Here is a 13,064-nt window from a genome sequence, read left to right on the forward strand (position 1 = left end):
CCCAGTGGCGTGCAACCAGTGACCTGCATGTTCCAGAGCTGAACTTCAATCTCCACATCCGATCACTGACCATATCTCACCGCCCCCCCCACCCCCTACCCCACAGCTACTGAAATACTCATCCACACCTTTGTCACCTCCAGACTTGACGACTCGAATGCTATTCTTGAGTGCCTTCAGAATTTTGCCTTTTATGAATCTCAATTCATCCAAAACTCCATCAGCCTAACCTACGCTAAATCCTGTTCTCCTATTGCTCCTGAGTTTGCCAACTTCCACCTAAATTTGAAATGAAATCCTTCCGTGGCCTCTGCATCGTCACTCAGCCTGATAGCTCCATTATTAACCTGAAGCAGAATTCAGGCAGGTGGGGAGCGGAGCAAGGCCAAACCCCACCCACCGCCCACCCCGGTTCGCCCAGGTGATTTTAGCTTCCAGGCCTTATCCGCATGCCGCCAGTCAGCTGTCTGCCCGAAACAGGTGGGAAACAGGTGGGAATGGAATTTTGAGCCGCAGGAAATCAATTTGTCAACAAGGTGCACTAATATTTTAATGTGTGTGGAATTTTATGATGGATGTTAAATGTTACAGGCGAGAGAAGCAATCGTTGGGGGAGTGCAGGTGAAAGAGTGCCATGGGCAATAGGTGGGAACATTCATGCTCCTCCGATCCCCACAAAGTTCAGCGGCTACGCGGTTTCTATCCTGTTTTCAGAGCAACCTGCTGGGGTCCCTTTAAGGACAGGTGGTTAGGCTGTTCTATGTTCAGTGAAGCTGGGCGGAGTACGCATGGTGCCTGCATCACCCCTTTGCACCTGAAGATTGCACTGCAGTCCTACAACCGGCATAGAAAGAAGAAAGAAAGACTTGCATTTATAGAACGACTTTCACAACCACTGGACGTCTCAAAGCGCTTTGCAGCCAATGATGTACTTTTGGAGTGTGGTCACTGCTGTAATGTGGGAAACGCAGCAGCCAATTTGCGCAAAGCAAGCTCCCACAAACAGCAATGTGATAATGACCAGATAATCTGTTTTTGTTATGTTGATTGAGGGATAAATATTGTACAGGACACCGGGGATAATTCTCCAGCTCTTTTTCGAAATAGTGCCATGGGATCTTTTAGACCCAGTTTAAATTTTACTAAGTCAGTATGGAACAAAATGCTGGCCACCCATTTTGAGGAAAGCTCTAAAATCAAGTCGGGAAGAGCCCTGGGCATGATTATAGTAGGAGATTTAAAACAAAAAAAAAATTCATTCCTAAGGGCGATAGCGAGACAAAAATTGACTGATGGTGTAACAGAAACCTCAAACTTTCAACCACTGATATCTAATTCTGCATTACAACCACTACCAGCAAAAGAGCAGATGCAGAAATCTGGCTGTCAGTTGTGATCTGATAATGAAACATCTTCACTGTATTCTGCTCAGAATAGATTTGTCATCCCCTCTGGCAAAGTGAATGGTTCAATGCAAATAGTTGTTGCCTTGTAAGCATTTTCTAAATTAGTTACTGTTGGCTTAAGTTTTAATTTGAGCCGAGTACTTACTAATGTCTCTAAATTGCGAAGGTCCTTCGCTTTACGCAAGGCTAGGTCTTCAAAAGCTTCCATCGATTTTGAGCCGTGAGACCAAATACTGCCAGTTGAAGTGAGCTGTCTGTGGGAAAGGAAATAATGACAATTTAGTAGAAATATCTGGAAGACATAAAATAAGTATGCTATAAAAAGGATATCTATCAAGATACCTCTAACACAAGCGGAACCCAGAACCAGTGGATGTTATATCAGAAGTTATTGGCATATCAGTTTGTTTTATTGAGGTAATGTTATAAGGAACAGTGTGTTATAAAGAGTGTATTGAAGAGGATTTGTGAAAGCAACACGTGTTAACTTAGGAAACCATTGTATTGTATATCGGTATTAGAGTGATAGGCATGCTATAGAGAGAGTGCTTTAAAAAACTATGCCTATGAAATAGGAATCTATAAGCACTGTGTTATATCAGAGGCTGGGGCATAGTAAGAACCACAATCGGACCTAAAGTAAACATTTCAGTTGAAGACTAAACTCCTAATTTAGAAATTTGAGGCGAAAATCTAGCCTTTAATTTCAACCCTTTCAAATACATTTCCTGTCCTCTGGTATTTTTATTTGCATATTTACTTCAAAAAACATATTGCAAAGGATATTTTGCCACAGGTTTTGTAGCAATAATGTTCATCTGTATCTTTGCCCTTCCGTGAGAGCTTTCATAAAAAGTCCTTCATTCCCCAATCACAACAGCCACCCCATGTTAAAAAAATCCACGCACAGACATCTTCCACCCTTCAAGATGTAGTTCGAGACCTGGAATATTAGGTTCTTCATTGAAACACCTGTGAACTCATCCATTGGCGTGGAAGCAAGTCATCCTCGTTTCGAGGGACTGCCCATGATGATGATGACAGATGTTACATTTCCTGAGTAAAATACTGACTCAGGGCTGTTTGAATTTAAGTGATTTGAGCACAAATTAGAACTAGTACTTAACAATGAAGGGACATTATCTGATGGGGAATTTTTAAGGTGTTTGTACCAAATTCCTGCCAATGTTACCTTAAAATAAATAAGTTAAATGGGTTAATGCCTACCTTATGCCTAACCACCAAAAATTGCTGTTCAGAAAATTTTCTCCAGGAACAACTAATAAATAAAATGGTGCATTTTTTTCCACAATCAAGTTGTGCTTTGGCCCCTTCATATTGTTTCCATTTGGGGTCGTTTTGATGAGCCCCATCTCTCACTGAGGATAAGCATGGTTTCACTAGCAATCGAAAGTACTCAGGGTCTCCAAAGAGGGCTACTTTCTGCTAAACAGTCAAGACCATTTATTTAGATCTACTTTTGTAAAATAAAAGGTGTTTTACCCCTAAAGTCATGCATTCTGCTGACCTGTGCTCGCTGGCCAACATTGGCTCCCAGTCCAGAAATGCCTCAATTTTACAATTCTGTTCCTTGTTTTCAAATTCTACCATGGCCTCAACCCTCCCTACCTCTGTAATCTCCTCCAGCCCTGCAACCCTTGGAGATCTCACCAATTCTGGCCTCTTGCCCATTCCCGATTTTCTTTACTCCACCAATGGCGGCTATGCCGTCTGCCACCTAGGCCCTAAGTTCTGGAATTCGTTCCCTAAACTTCTCTGCCTCTCTACCTCTCCCTCCTCCTTTCAGACATTCTTTCAAGAGGGAGTCATGTTTGACAAATTTGCTGGAATTCTTTGAAGATGTAACGAATAGGGTGGATAAAGGGGAACCAGTGGATGTGGTGTATTTGGACTTCTAGAAGGCATTTGACAAGGTGCCACATAAAAGGTGAATGCACAAGATAAAAGTTCATGGGGTTGGGGTAATATATTAGCATGGATAGAGGATTGGCTCACTAACAGAAAACAGAGAGTGGGGATGAATGGTTCATTCTCGAGTTGCCAACCAGTAACTAGTGGGGTGCCACAGGGATCATTGCTGGGACCCCAGCTATTTACAATCTATATTAACGACTTGAATGAAGGAACCAAGTGTAACGTAGCCAAGTTTGCTGACGATACAAAGATGGGAGGAAAAGCAATGTGTGAGGAGGACACAAAAAACCTGCAAAAGGCCATAGACAGGCTAAGTGAGTGGGCAAAAATTTGGAAGATGGAGTATAATGTTGGAAAGTGTGAGGTCATGCACTTTGGCAGAAAAAAATCAAAGAGCAAGTTATTATTTAAATGGAGAAAGATTGCAAAGTGCTGCAGTACAGAGGGACCTGGGGGTACTTGTGCATGAAACACAAAAAGTTAGTATGCAGGTACAGCAAGTAATCAGGAAGGTCAATGAAACCTTGGCCTTTATTGCAAAGGGGATGGAGTATAAAAGCAGGGAAGTCTTACTACAGTTATACAGGGTATTGGTGAGGCCCCACCTAAAATACTGCGTACAGTTTTGGTTTCCATATTTAAAAAAGGATAAATGCTTTGGAGGCAGTTCAGAGAAGGTTCACTAGGTTGATTCCGGTGATGATGGGGTGGACTTAGGAGGAAAGGTTGAGTAGGTTGGGCCTCTACTCATTGAAATTCAGAAGAATGAGAGGTGATCTTATCGAAACATACAAGATTATGAGGGGGCTTGACAAGGTGGATGCAGAAAGGATGTTTCCACTGATAGGAGAGACTAGAACGAGGGGGCATAATCTTAGGATAAGGGGCCGCCCATCTAAAACTGAGTTGAGGAGGAATTTCTTCGCTCAGAGGGTTGTAAATCTGTGGAATTCACTGCCTCAGAGAGCTGTGGTCACTGTTGTAATGGAAGGAGGAGGAGAGCACTGCGCAGGAGGCCATACCCACAGCGGGTCTCAGAGAGCATTTCCCGTGACTCAACCTCACTGAGGAGCGCTGTCTCACCAAGGAGGTTGTAACTGAGCTACGTCACCTGCAGCAGCCACAACTGGAGCCTTAAACCAGGGCATGAATAGCAATGCCCGTGGCCTTTAACGTTTATGACACAGGGGTAGAAATTCATCCCTGCCGGAAACCTGGCAGACCTACCGTTTTCTAAGTGTTTTTAGCATTGTGTCAGACGAGGCGGACTCGTGATCCATTTTTAGCTCTTTGGCAATTTTTTTGGAGCAGATCGGAAATCGGTCATAATAGGGATGGAAATGCAGCGGTAAGTGCTGGTGAAGGGCGGAAGTGGGGGCGGAGCAGAGTTTCTGTGCTGTCACTCAGCAGCGGAGCGGTGCTGACGTCAGTGCGCATGCGTGCATCACCACATCTCTCCCTCATTTCAAGGGGAGTGAAGCAGCGATTATTTAGGCTCAGCCACTGGGCCACCAGAGGGATTTTTGACCGGGCCAGCGGCCTGGCACCCAAGAGGGAGTGCCAGGCTGCCTGTTAGCGGCCCGGCCAAACCCGGGGCCATAATTGTCCGGCCGATCGGGAAGTCGGTCGGCAAAAAAAACATGGCAGCGGCGGCAGTGCGCCCTCCCCTTGAAGGCCCGCCACGCTGCCATGGCTCACACAGTGAAAGGAAGGTACACCGACAGAAAAAGCTGTCGGGGGCAACACGTGGCGGATCCATGATATTTCCAGCTAAATTTCGCGGGGGATGACATGGAGGTGTGGGAGAGCAGTGGTGCGTGCTTCGGACGGTTGGCAGCAATGGGGCGAAAGTGGGGACCACCAGGAAAATCCCAGAGCTAAGTTTCGCTGGCCACGGCCATTGGGCTGGAAGTCGACAGCCGCTCGATTTCGCCGCCTGGCCGCCGCTTTCTGGTGGTTTGGGAGGCTGAATTTCGGCCCCAGGGTTCGTCCAGGCTGCAGCTGGATCACAACAGCTACATCTCCTAGTATGCTTTGTGCTGCTGCATCAGGGAGATGACTGAGGCGGTCTACACCAGGAGGAGCATAAACATCTCCATGGTCAGAACAAAGCAGGATAAGAGAGCAATAGGCTTCACCCGTATTGCAGGCTTCTCCAGGGTCCACGGTGCAGTAGACTGCAAAAAACATTCCAAAAACATTCACAAAACCCTTAGATACCAAATCGATTAAAAATAATTTAAAAAATAAAAACTTTAACTTACCTTTTTTGCATGTTTTCATACTTAGCGCTGCTGGCAGAGCTGCACCGACAGGTTTGACCCGTCGGTATTCTGGGCGTGGCATATGGGCCGGGAGAGTGCCAAAAGTACGACGGTAACGCAATCTGCGTCATTACACGTCGGCGCACCTCCCCTGGTGGTACTTCCTATCGAAGCCCAGGATCCTGCCCGGGCTTTGCGACCAGGTTTTCGCCGCAGAGGGTCAAAACATGGAGAAAGCCCGGTCGCAAGTCAGCCGAAAATCCGGCCCTATAAGTGTAAGCGGTTAGCTGGGGGGAAAGCTGGGCCTATTAAGGACCCATAGGGAAATCTTCATCTAGAGGTGGAGGACATGACTAAAGTACGTTGCATCTGTCTTCACAAAGGAAGTGGATGATGTGAAGGTTACACTAAGAGAGGAGAGGGAAGTTATAGACAGGATTGTAATAGAGAAAATCTACTAAAAAGATTAGCATTACTGAAAGTTGGTAAATCACCTAGTCCAAATGCGTCCGAGGTTGCTAAAAAAAAGCAAAGGTAGAAATAGCAGAGGCATTGGTCACAATCTTTCAATCCTCACTGAATACAGGAATAGTGCCAGAGGACTGGGGGGTTGCTAATGTTATACCACTATTAAAGAAAGGGGAGAGGGTTATACCAGGAAACAAAAGGCCAGTCAGCCTAACATCAGTGGTGGGGAAGTTATTAGAAACCATATCAGGGACAAGATAAACTTTTATTTGAAAAGGCATGGGTTAATCAAGGAGAGCAAGCATGGATTTGTTAAAGGCAAATCTTGTCTGACTAACTTGATTGAATTCTTTGATGAGGTAACAGAGAAGATTGATCAAGATAGTGCAGTAGATGTTGTATATATGGACTTTCAGAAGGTATTCGACAAAGTGCCGCACAGGAGGCTTATTAAGAAGATGGAAGCTCGTGGAATTAAGGGGAAGTGGTGGTATGGACTCAGTGACAGGAAGCAAAGGGTGGTAGTGGACGGATGGTTTTCAGGTTGGGAGATGATTTACAGTGGTGTTCCCCAGGGTCAGTTTGGGTCCAATATTCTTTCCAATTTTTATAAACAACCAAGACTCAGGTGTAGGGAGCAGTATTTTAAAGCTTGCAGATGATACAAAACTTGGCAAAATAGTAGATAGTGATGAGGATAGTTATAGGCTTCAGGATGACATAGACAGGATGGTGAAATGGGCAGAAGCGTGGCAGTTCAATGGCGGAGAGGTGTGAAGTGATGCACTTTGGGAGGACTAATATGGAAAGACAGTATATTATAAATGGCATGATTTTGAAAAGTGTAGATGAGCAGAGAGACCTTGATGTCCATATACACAAATCTTTAAAGGTGGCAGGGCAAGTTGATAAGGTGGGTAAAAAAGCATACTTGGGTTTATAATTAGAAGAGTAGAATATAAAAGCAAAGAGATCATGCTCGAACTTTATAAATCACTGGTTAGGCCTCAGCTGGAGTATTGTGGACAATTCTGATCACCACATTTCAGGAAAGATGTAAAGGCCTTAGAAAGGTTACAGAGGAGATTTACCGGGATGTTACCAGGGATGAGGGACTTCAGTAATGAGGAGAGGTTGGAAAGTTAGGACTGTTCTCCTTGGAACAGAGAAGGTTAAGAGGAGACCTGATAGAGGTTTTCAAAATGTTGAGAGATTTTGATGGAGTAGATAGAGATAAACTATTCCCTCTGGTGAGTGGGTCAATAACCAGAGGTCATAGATTTAAAATCATTGGCAAAAGATCTAGAGGGGAGATGAGCAGAATGTTTTTCACTCAGAGAGTGGTCAGGATCTAGAACTTTCTACCTGAAAAGGTGGTGGGAGCTGGTTCCATCAATACTTTTAAAAGGGAGTTGGACAGGTACTTGAGGATGAAGAACTTACAGGGTTACGGTAAAAAGCGGGGGTGGTGGGACTAAGCACGACTGCTCTTTTAAAGAGCCAGCACAGGCACAACGGGCTGAATGGCCTCCTCTGTGCTGTAAGTTTCTATGATTCTAGATAACCCACTGTGGTTGCCACAGAAACTTACACCTTCTCCCTTGTAGCCAACCTATTTGATCCAAGCTATGAACTTTCCATTGAAGATTACTTGATGTGACCTGGAGTGTTAACCCTTTAAATCCTGTTTCTAGCAATAAAAAAATATAAGTTAAAAATCCAACAGAGGCTAAAATCTATTTTTGCCACTAACTCACTCCACTAAACTATCGGCAAGCCATTCCCCAATAGAGCATTGCCTATGAACTTACTCCTTAATCTCATAGGTGCTGAGAGGGGCGTTGAACATGATCGCAGTGCAACACGTCTTTAGCGGCTGCCTATTTCGTGGAACTTTTCTTTGGGATTGGTGAGGTTTGCAAGTCTGCGCTGAGCGTTTCTGTTAATTAATAGAAATAGAGTTTAATAGAAATATCATTTAGGTGTCTGAAGGCAGTGCTACTCTATTACACACAACATAGGCCCAAATGGGTTTCTTCAGCTCTCACCTTCGATAGATTCCGCATTTTATTTTCTTTCTCTCGCTTTCTTTGGTGCTTCTTAGTGCATTTTTTAATTCCTATCATTACTGCAATATTGTCCCTGAATTTCTTTGCTGTCCATAGTGCTGTTATAGTGAATGAAAATAACAGCATTCACCAGCAGGCAGGAGCAGCACGGAAATCTACTAGGTAAGTTAATTTGCCTATGAAGTGGCATCGGTTGTGGCACAATGGCATTGCAAAGGTGTAGGAGCCAGGAAATTTCAGTGCAAAAGACATCACTCCTCATCAAAGCATCAAGGGGAGGCTGCAGAGATTTTTTTTTTAATTAATTCACAGGATGGGGATGTCACCAGTAAGCCAGCATTTATTGTCCATCCCTAATTGACCTTCTTGAATACAACTGAGTAGCTTGTTAGGTCTCAGAGGGCAGTTAACAATCAACCGCATGTGGGTTTGTAGTCACATTTCGGCCAAACCAGGTAAGGACGGCAAATTTCTTTCTCTGAAGGACATTAGTGAACCAGGTGGACTTTTATGACAATCCAATCTTCTTATTCCAGATTTTATTTAATTATTTTGAATGTAAATTCCCCAGATGCCATGGTGGGATTTGAACTCATGTCTCTAGCTCATTAGTCCAGGCCTGTGGATTACCCGTCCAGTGACATAACCACAATGCTATCATTCCCTATTCTTTCCTTGGGCCCTTTTTATTGATCCAGGGCATCTCCTACCTTCAGCTGGAGTGCCCTTTGTCAGATCCATGATCAGTTACAGGCCACAAATGCCCAGGCCAGCAATGCCCAGGGGGCACCATGAGGGGGCAGCAAGGCGCTGAAGGGCTGTGCATTTTTCACAAATACAGCCATGAGCGGCAAATGAGGTAAGGGACAACATAAAACTAAAATAAAAGCATACAAAAATACAGAAACATCCTCTCTGCATCTACCTTGTCGAGCCCCCTTAGTATCTTATTCGTTTCAATAAGATCACCTCTCATTCTTCTAAACTCCAATGAGTATAGGCTCAACCTGCTCAACCTATCTTCATAAGTCAACCCCTTCATCTCAGGAATCAACCTAGTGAACCTTCTCTGAACAGCCTCCAATGCAAGTATATCCCTCCTTAAATAAGGAGACCAAACCTGTACGCAGTACTCTAGGTGTGGCCTCACCAATACCCTGTACAGTTGTAGCAGGACTCCCCTGCTTTTATATTCCATCCCCCTCATATGTAGTGCTCCTTAAGAAGAGCAAACTTCAAGTTTCAAGAGCAAGTTTCCAAACATACGGAGAGCACACAGAATCCCGTTAACCATGTCTGTATCGGTGAGGAGCAGCATGGAACTTCTCGACATTGAAACTGATTAAAAACATATTTTCGATCGACCATGGGAGGTCATCCTCCTTTATCCTCTTTTCTACAGACTTAACTTAAGTCAGCTACAATTCTGACCTAAACTGTGGGATTTCTCAGACAGCAGCGTTTTCCCTCATTATGCTGCTATTTGCACACTTGCACAATTTGGAGTAGGCACATCTTCTGCCAGCAGGCAATTCTACTGGAATTTAGTGTGTATTTTAGAATGGGTACAGTTCTGCGTATCTGACTTGTGCTTCAAATTCTGGCCCTCTGTGTCAGAACTACACTATTTGTGCACCAAATAAATCTCAGAATTTCATTCCAATATCATATGAAAGAAGAATAAAATAAAAATTGGTGGAGAAATTGGAGAGAAAAAGTAAAGAAAGAAGTTTGCACATCTATATCACCGTTTTTCTTGACCACTTGATTCCAGCTTTCTTTGGCAGTGGGAATAGGAATTTCTCTGGTATTTGTGCCACTGCCTCTCATATGAGCAGTTTCAAACTGGAACGTCAGGCACGATGTCCATTGTAAATAGTAATGTTGAAAAAATAATTGTTTAAAAAAAATAACTCCTGGAAATTGCTGAATTCTGCAACCACAATGTAATACTAACCTCCTTTGGAGTGCAATCAATCTTGACAGGATTTGGCAGTGTGATAGCAATTGAGACCACATCAGATTTAGGTCTCAGCTGGCGATCTTTCCAATCTTTCAGTACAATGCCAGCTTGTCTTATGGGAAATTTTTGGTTAATATAATACCTCGGACCCCTGTAATTGTTTGAATCAAAAGTTAAAATGAAAAGTTCAATTTCATAAGAATATATTTTTAGGGATTCAAATCGTCATTCAGGTGCCAATTCATTTTTAAATATCACTATTACATGATTTGACTGGAATTTTTTTGAGCTGGAATGTCGTACCAATACTCTAGTATCTTCAACAGTAGGGAAAAAGAACGTTCAAAATTATTTTTTCAAAAGCAGATTTTAATTCACCTCAAATCATTACTGAGGATAATCGCCATATAATTTATTTTAAATGTTTCATTTTGCTTTGCTTAAAAGTATACACCTGTCAGAATTGTAGGCATTCTAGTGCTGTCACAATCATGGGGAAACCATTTCATAATTGGCACACGAAGGGGTAGAAATACAGTGCTGCCCGAAACGGGTCACGCCTATCACTTCTGGTGTGTTTTCACCGCCACTGTGGGTGAGGTGGCCTCTTGGCGAAATTCAGCTCTTTGGTATTTTTTTTGGAGCGGACCGGAAGTCGATCATAATGGGGGCAGAAGTGCGGCGGTGAGCACTCTAGAGGGGTGGAAATGGAGGCGGGATAGAGTCTCCGTCACTGTCAGTTATCAGCCTGCCGCTGATGACGTCATCACGCGTGTGCGTCACCAGGTCTCTCCCCTTCACTTAAAGGGGAGGGCCGCTGCGAGCTCTGCGATTATTTTAGTTAGGTTCACTGGGCCACCAGGGAGGGTTTTGGCCACCAAGAGGGGGTGCCAGGCTGCCTGTTGGTGGCCCGGCCGAACCCGGGGGCACAATTGTCAGGCCGACCTGGCAGTGCGCCCTCCCCTTGAATGGCTGTGGCACAGCCATGTCGCACACACTGAAAACACAGTGCACCGACAGAAAAGGTTGTCAGGGGCACCGCACGGCGGGCCGAAGATTTTTGTCGCTGAATTTCGATGGAGGTGCGGGAGAGCAACAGTGTGCTCTTTGATGACGCACTTAGGAGGGATCGGAAGCAGCGGGGTGGAAGTGGGGACTGCCAGAAAAATCAACTATGTGAATTTTGGTGGCGACGGCCATTCGACCGCAAATCGGCGGCCACTCAACTCCACCGCTTGGCCACCACTTTCCGACGGTAAGTGGCCTTTTCGGGATGCTGAATTTCGGCCCCAAAGTTTCTTCCGAATAGTTTACAGTTAGTACAATTTATTGCACACAATATATTGTTTAGATATAACTAAGTATACATTAAACACATTAACCTGCATTTACTAGGCTTGTGTCTGTACTCACCAGTACAGAAGCAGAGGCGCCACTATATCTGACTGAATCTGACACAAGTTTTCCGCAGTCCACTGTGAGATAAATGACAGACCCAACTTTGCCCGTGTCTCTGCATTCATGTAGTATTCACCACCACCAAACAAATAGCGATTCCGTATCTTGTTCAGGTAGCTTTAAACCAAAGAACAAAAAAAATTGTCAGACTTTGAACAGAACAAAGCAAAACTAAAAAAAAAATTGGCGAGCGATTTGAACAAATAGCATTCATGATAAAGAATGATAAACAGTGTTATGAAATAGTACAAATCGAGATTAATTTATAACGGATCCTAATCAAAGAAAGGACAGAAAGATGTAATTCTATCATGCCTTTCATGACCACCGGACGTCCCAAAGCGCTTTACAGCCAATTAAGTAATTTTTGAAGTATTGTAATGTAGGAAATCTAATTGGACTGTCTCTCAGTGAATTTTGTTTCATTGGAAATAGATTGGGGTGCACCAATCAGAAAAATAATCCATAATTTCTCAGGAACTGTTGACTTACAAGGACTCGCACAGTTGCAAACCCAGTGAAATGATACTGCACTTCAGGTAGACACTCTACCTTCATGCCAAAAGTACATCACGGCTGGACAAAAATATTTCGGGAAGAAACTGCCCATCAATTCTCATCTTCCCTGGCCAACCTGCTGTTGGGTACCACATCAGCAAAGTAATAGAGCAGGACGGCAATAGAAAGTCCACAGAGGGGGCAGCAGCAGAGTACATTGGGAGACCGAGAATGGCAATAAAAAGAGCCCCAGAGCCTGCAGTAAAACAAACACAGGAAAACATTTGAAAAAATGGTATCGTAGTCAACCCAGAGGGAGAAACCGAGGAATTTAAGCTAAGTGTTTAATTTAGTATCCACACTCTAATTAATTTTTTTTTAATCGTTCATGGGATGTGGCATCTCTGGCAAGGCCAGCATTTAGTGCCCATCCCTAATTGCCCTTGAGAAGATGCTGGTGAGATGCCTTCTTGAACCGTTGCAGTCCGTGTGGTGAAGGTACTCCCACAGTGCTGTGGCGGAGGGAGTGCCAGGATTTTGACCCAACCACAATGAAGAAACGGTGATATACTTCCAAGTCAAGATGGTGTGTGACTTGGAGGGGAACGTGGAGGTGGTGGTGTTCCCATGTGCCTGCTGCTCTTGTCCTTCTAGGTGATAGAGGTCGCGGGTTTTGGAGGTGCTGCCGAAGAAGCCTTGGTGAGTTGCTGTAGTGCATCTTGTAGATGGTACACACTGCAGCCATGGTATGCCAGGGATGGAGGGAGTGAATGTTGAAGGTCATGGATGGAATGGCAATCAAGCGGGCTGCTTCGTCCTGAATGGTGTTGAGCTTTTTGAGTGCTGTTGGAGTTGCACTCATCCAGGCAATTGGAGAGTACTCCATCACCCTCCTGACTTGTGCCTTGTAGATGTTGGAAAAGTTTTGGGGAGTCAGGAGGTGAGACACCTGTCACAGAATACACAGCTTCTGACCTGCTCTTGTTACCACAGTATTTATGTG

General features: G+C 44.2%; 1 protein-coding gene across 1 annotated transcript in view; it reads right to left on the minus strand.

Annotated features, from left to right (window-relative positions):
• LOC139263380 (regulator of G-protein signaling 22-like) overlaps positions 1–13,064 on the minus strand; it is a 174,648-nt gene that overhangs the window by 99,231 nt on the left and 62,353 nt on the right. Inside the window, exons 7-10 of the mRNA XM_070879432.1 lie at positions 11,519–11,680; positions 10,100–10,256; positions 7,885–8,012; positions 1,552–1,660 (exon numbers count right to left, since the gene is read on the minus strand). Of these exons, the coding sequence (XP_070735533.1) occupies positions 1,552–1,660; positions 7,885–8,012; positions 10,100–10,256; positions 11,519–11,680 (556 nt within the window). The remainder of the gene's footprint in view (positions 1–1,551; positions 1,661–7,884; positions 8,013–10,099; positions 10,257–11,518; positions 11,681–13,064) is intronic.

This window comes from Pristiophorus japonicus, chromosome 1 (genome assembly GCF_044704955.1).
Source record: "Pristiophorus japonicus isolate sPriJap1 chromosome 1, sPriJap1.hap1, whole genome shotgun sequence".
NCBI classification, from domain to species: domain Eukaryota; kingdom Metazoa; phylum Chordata; class Chondrichthyes; family Pristiophoridae; genus Pristiophorus; species Pristiophorus japonicus.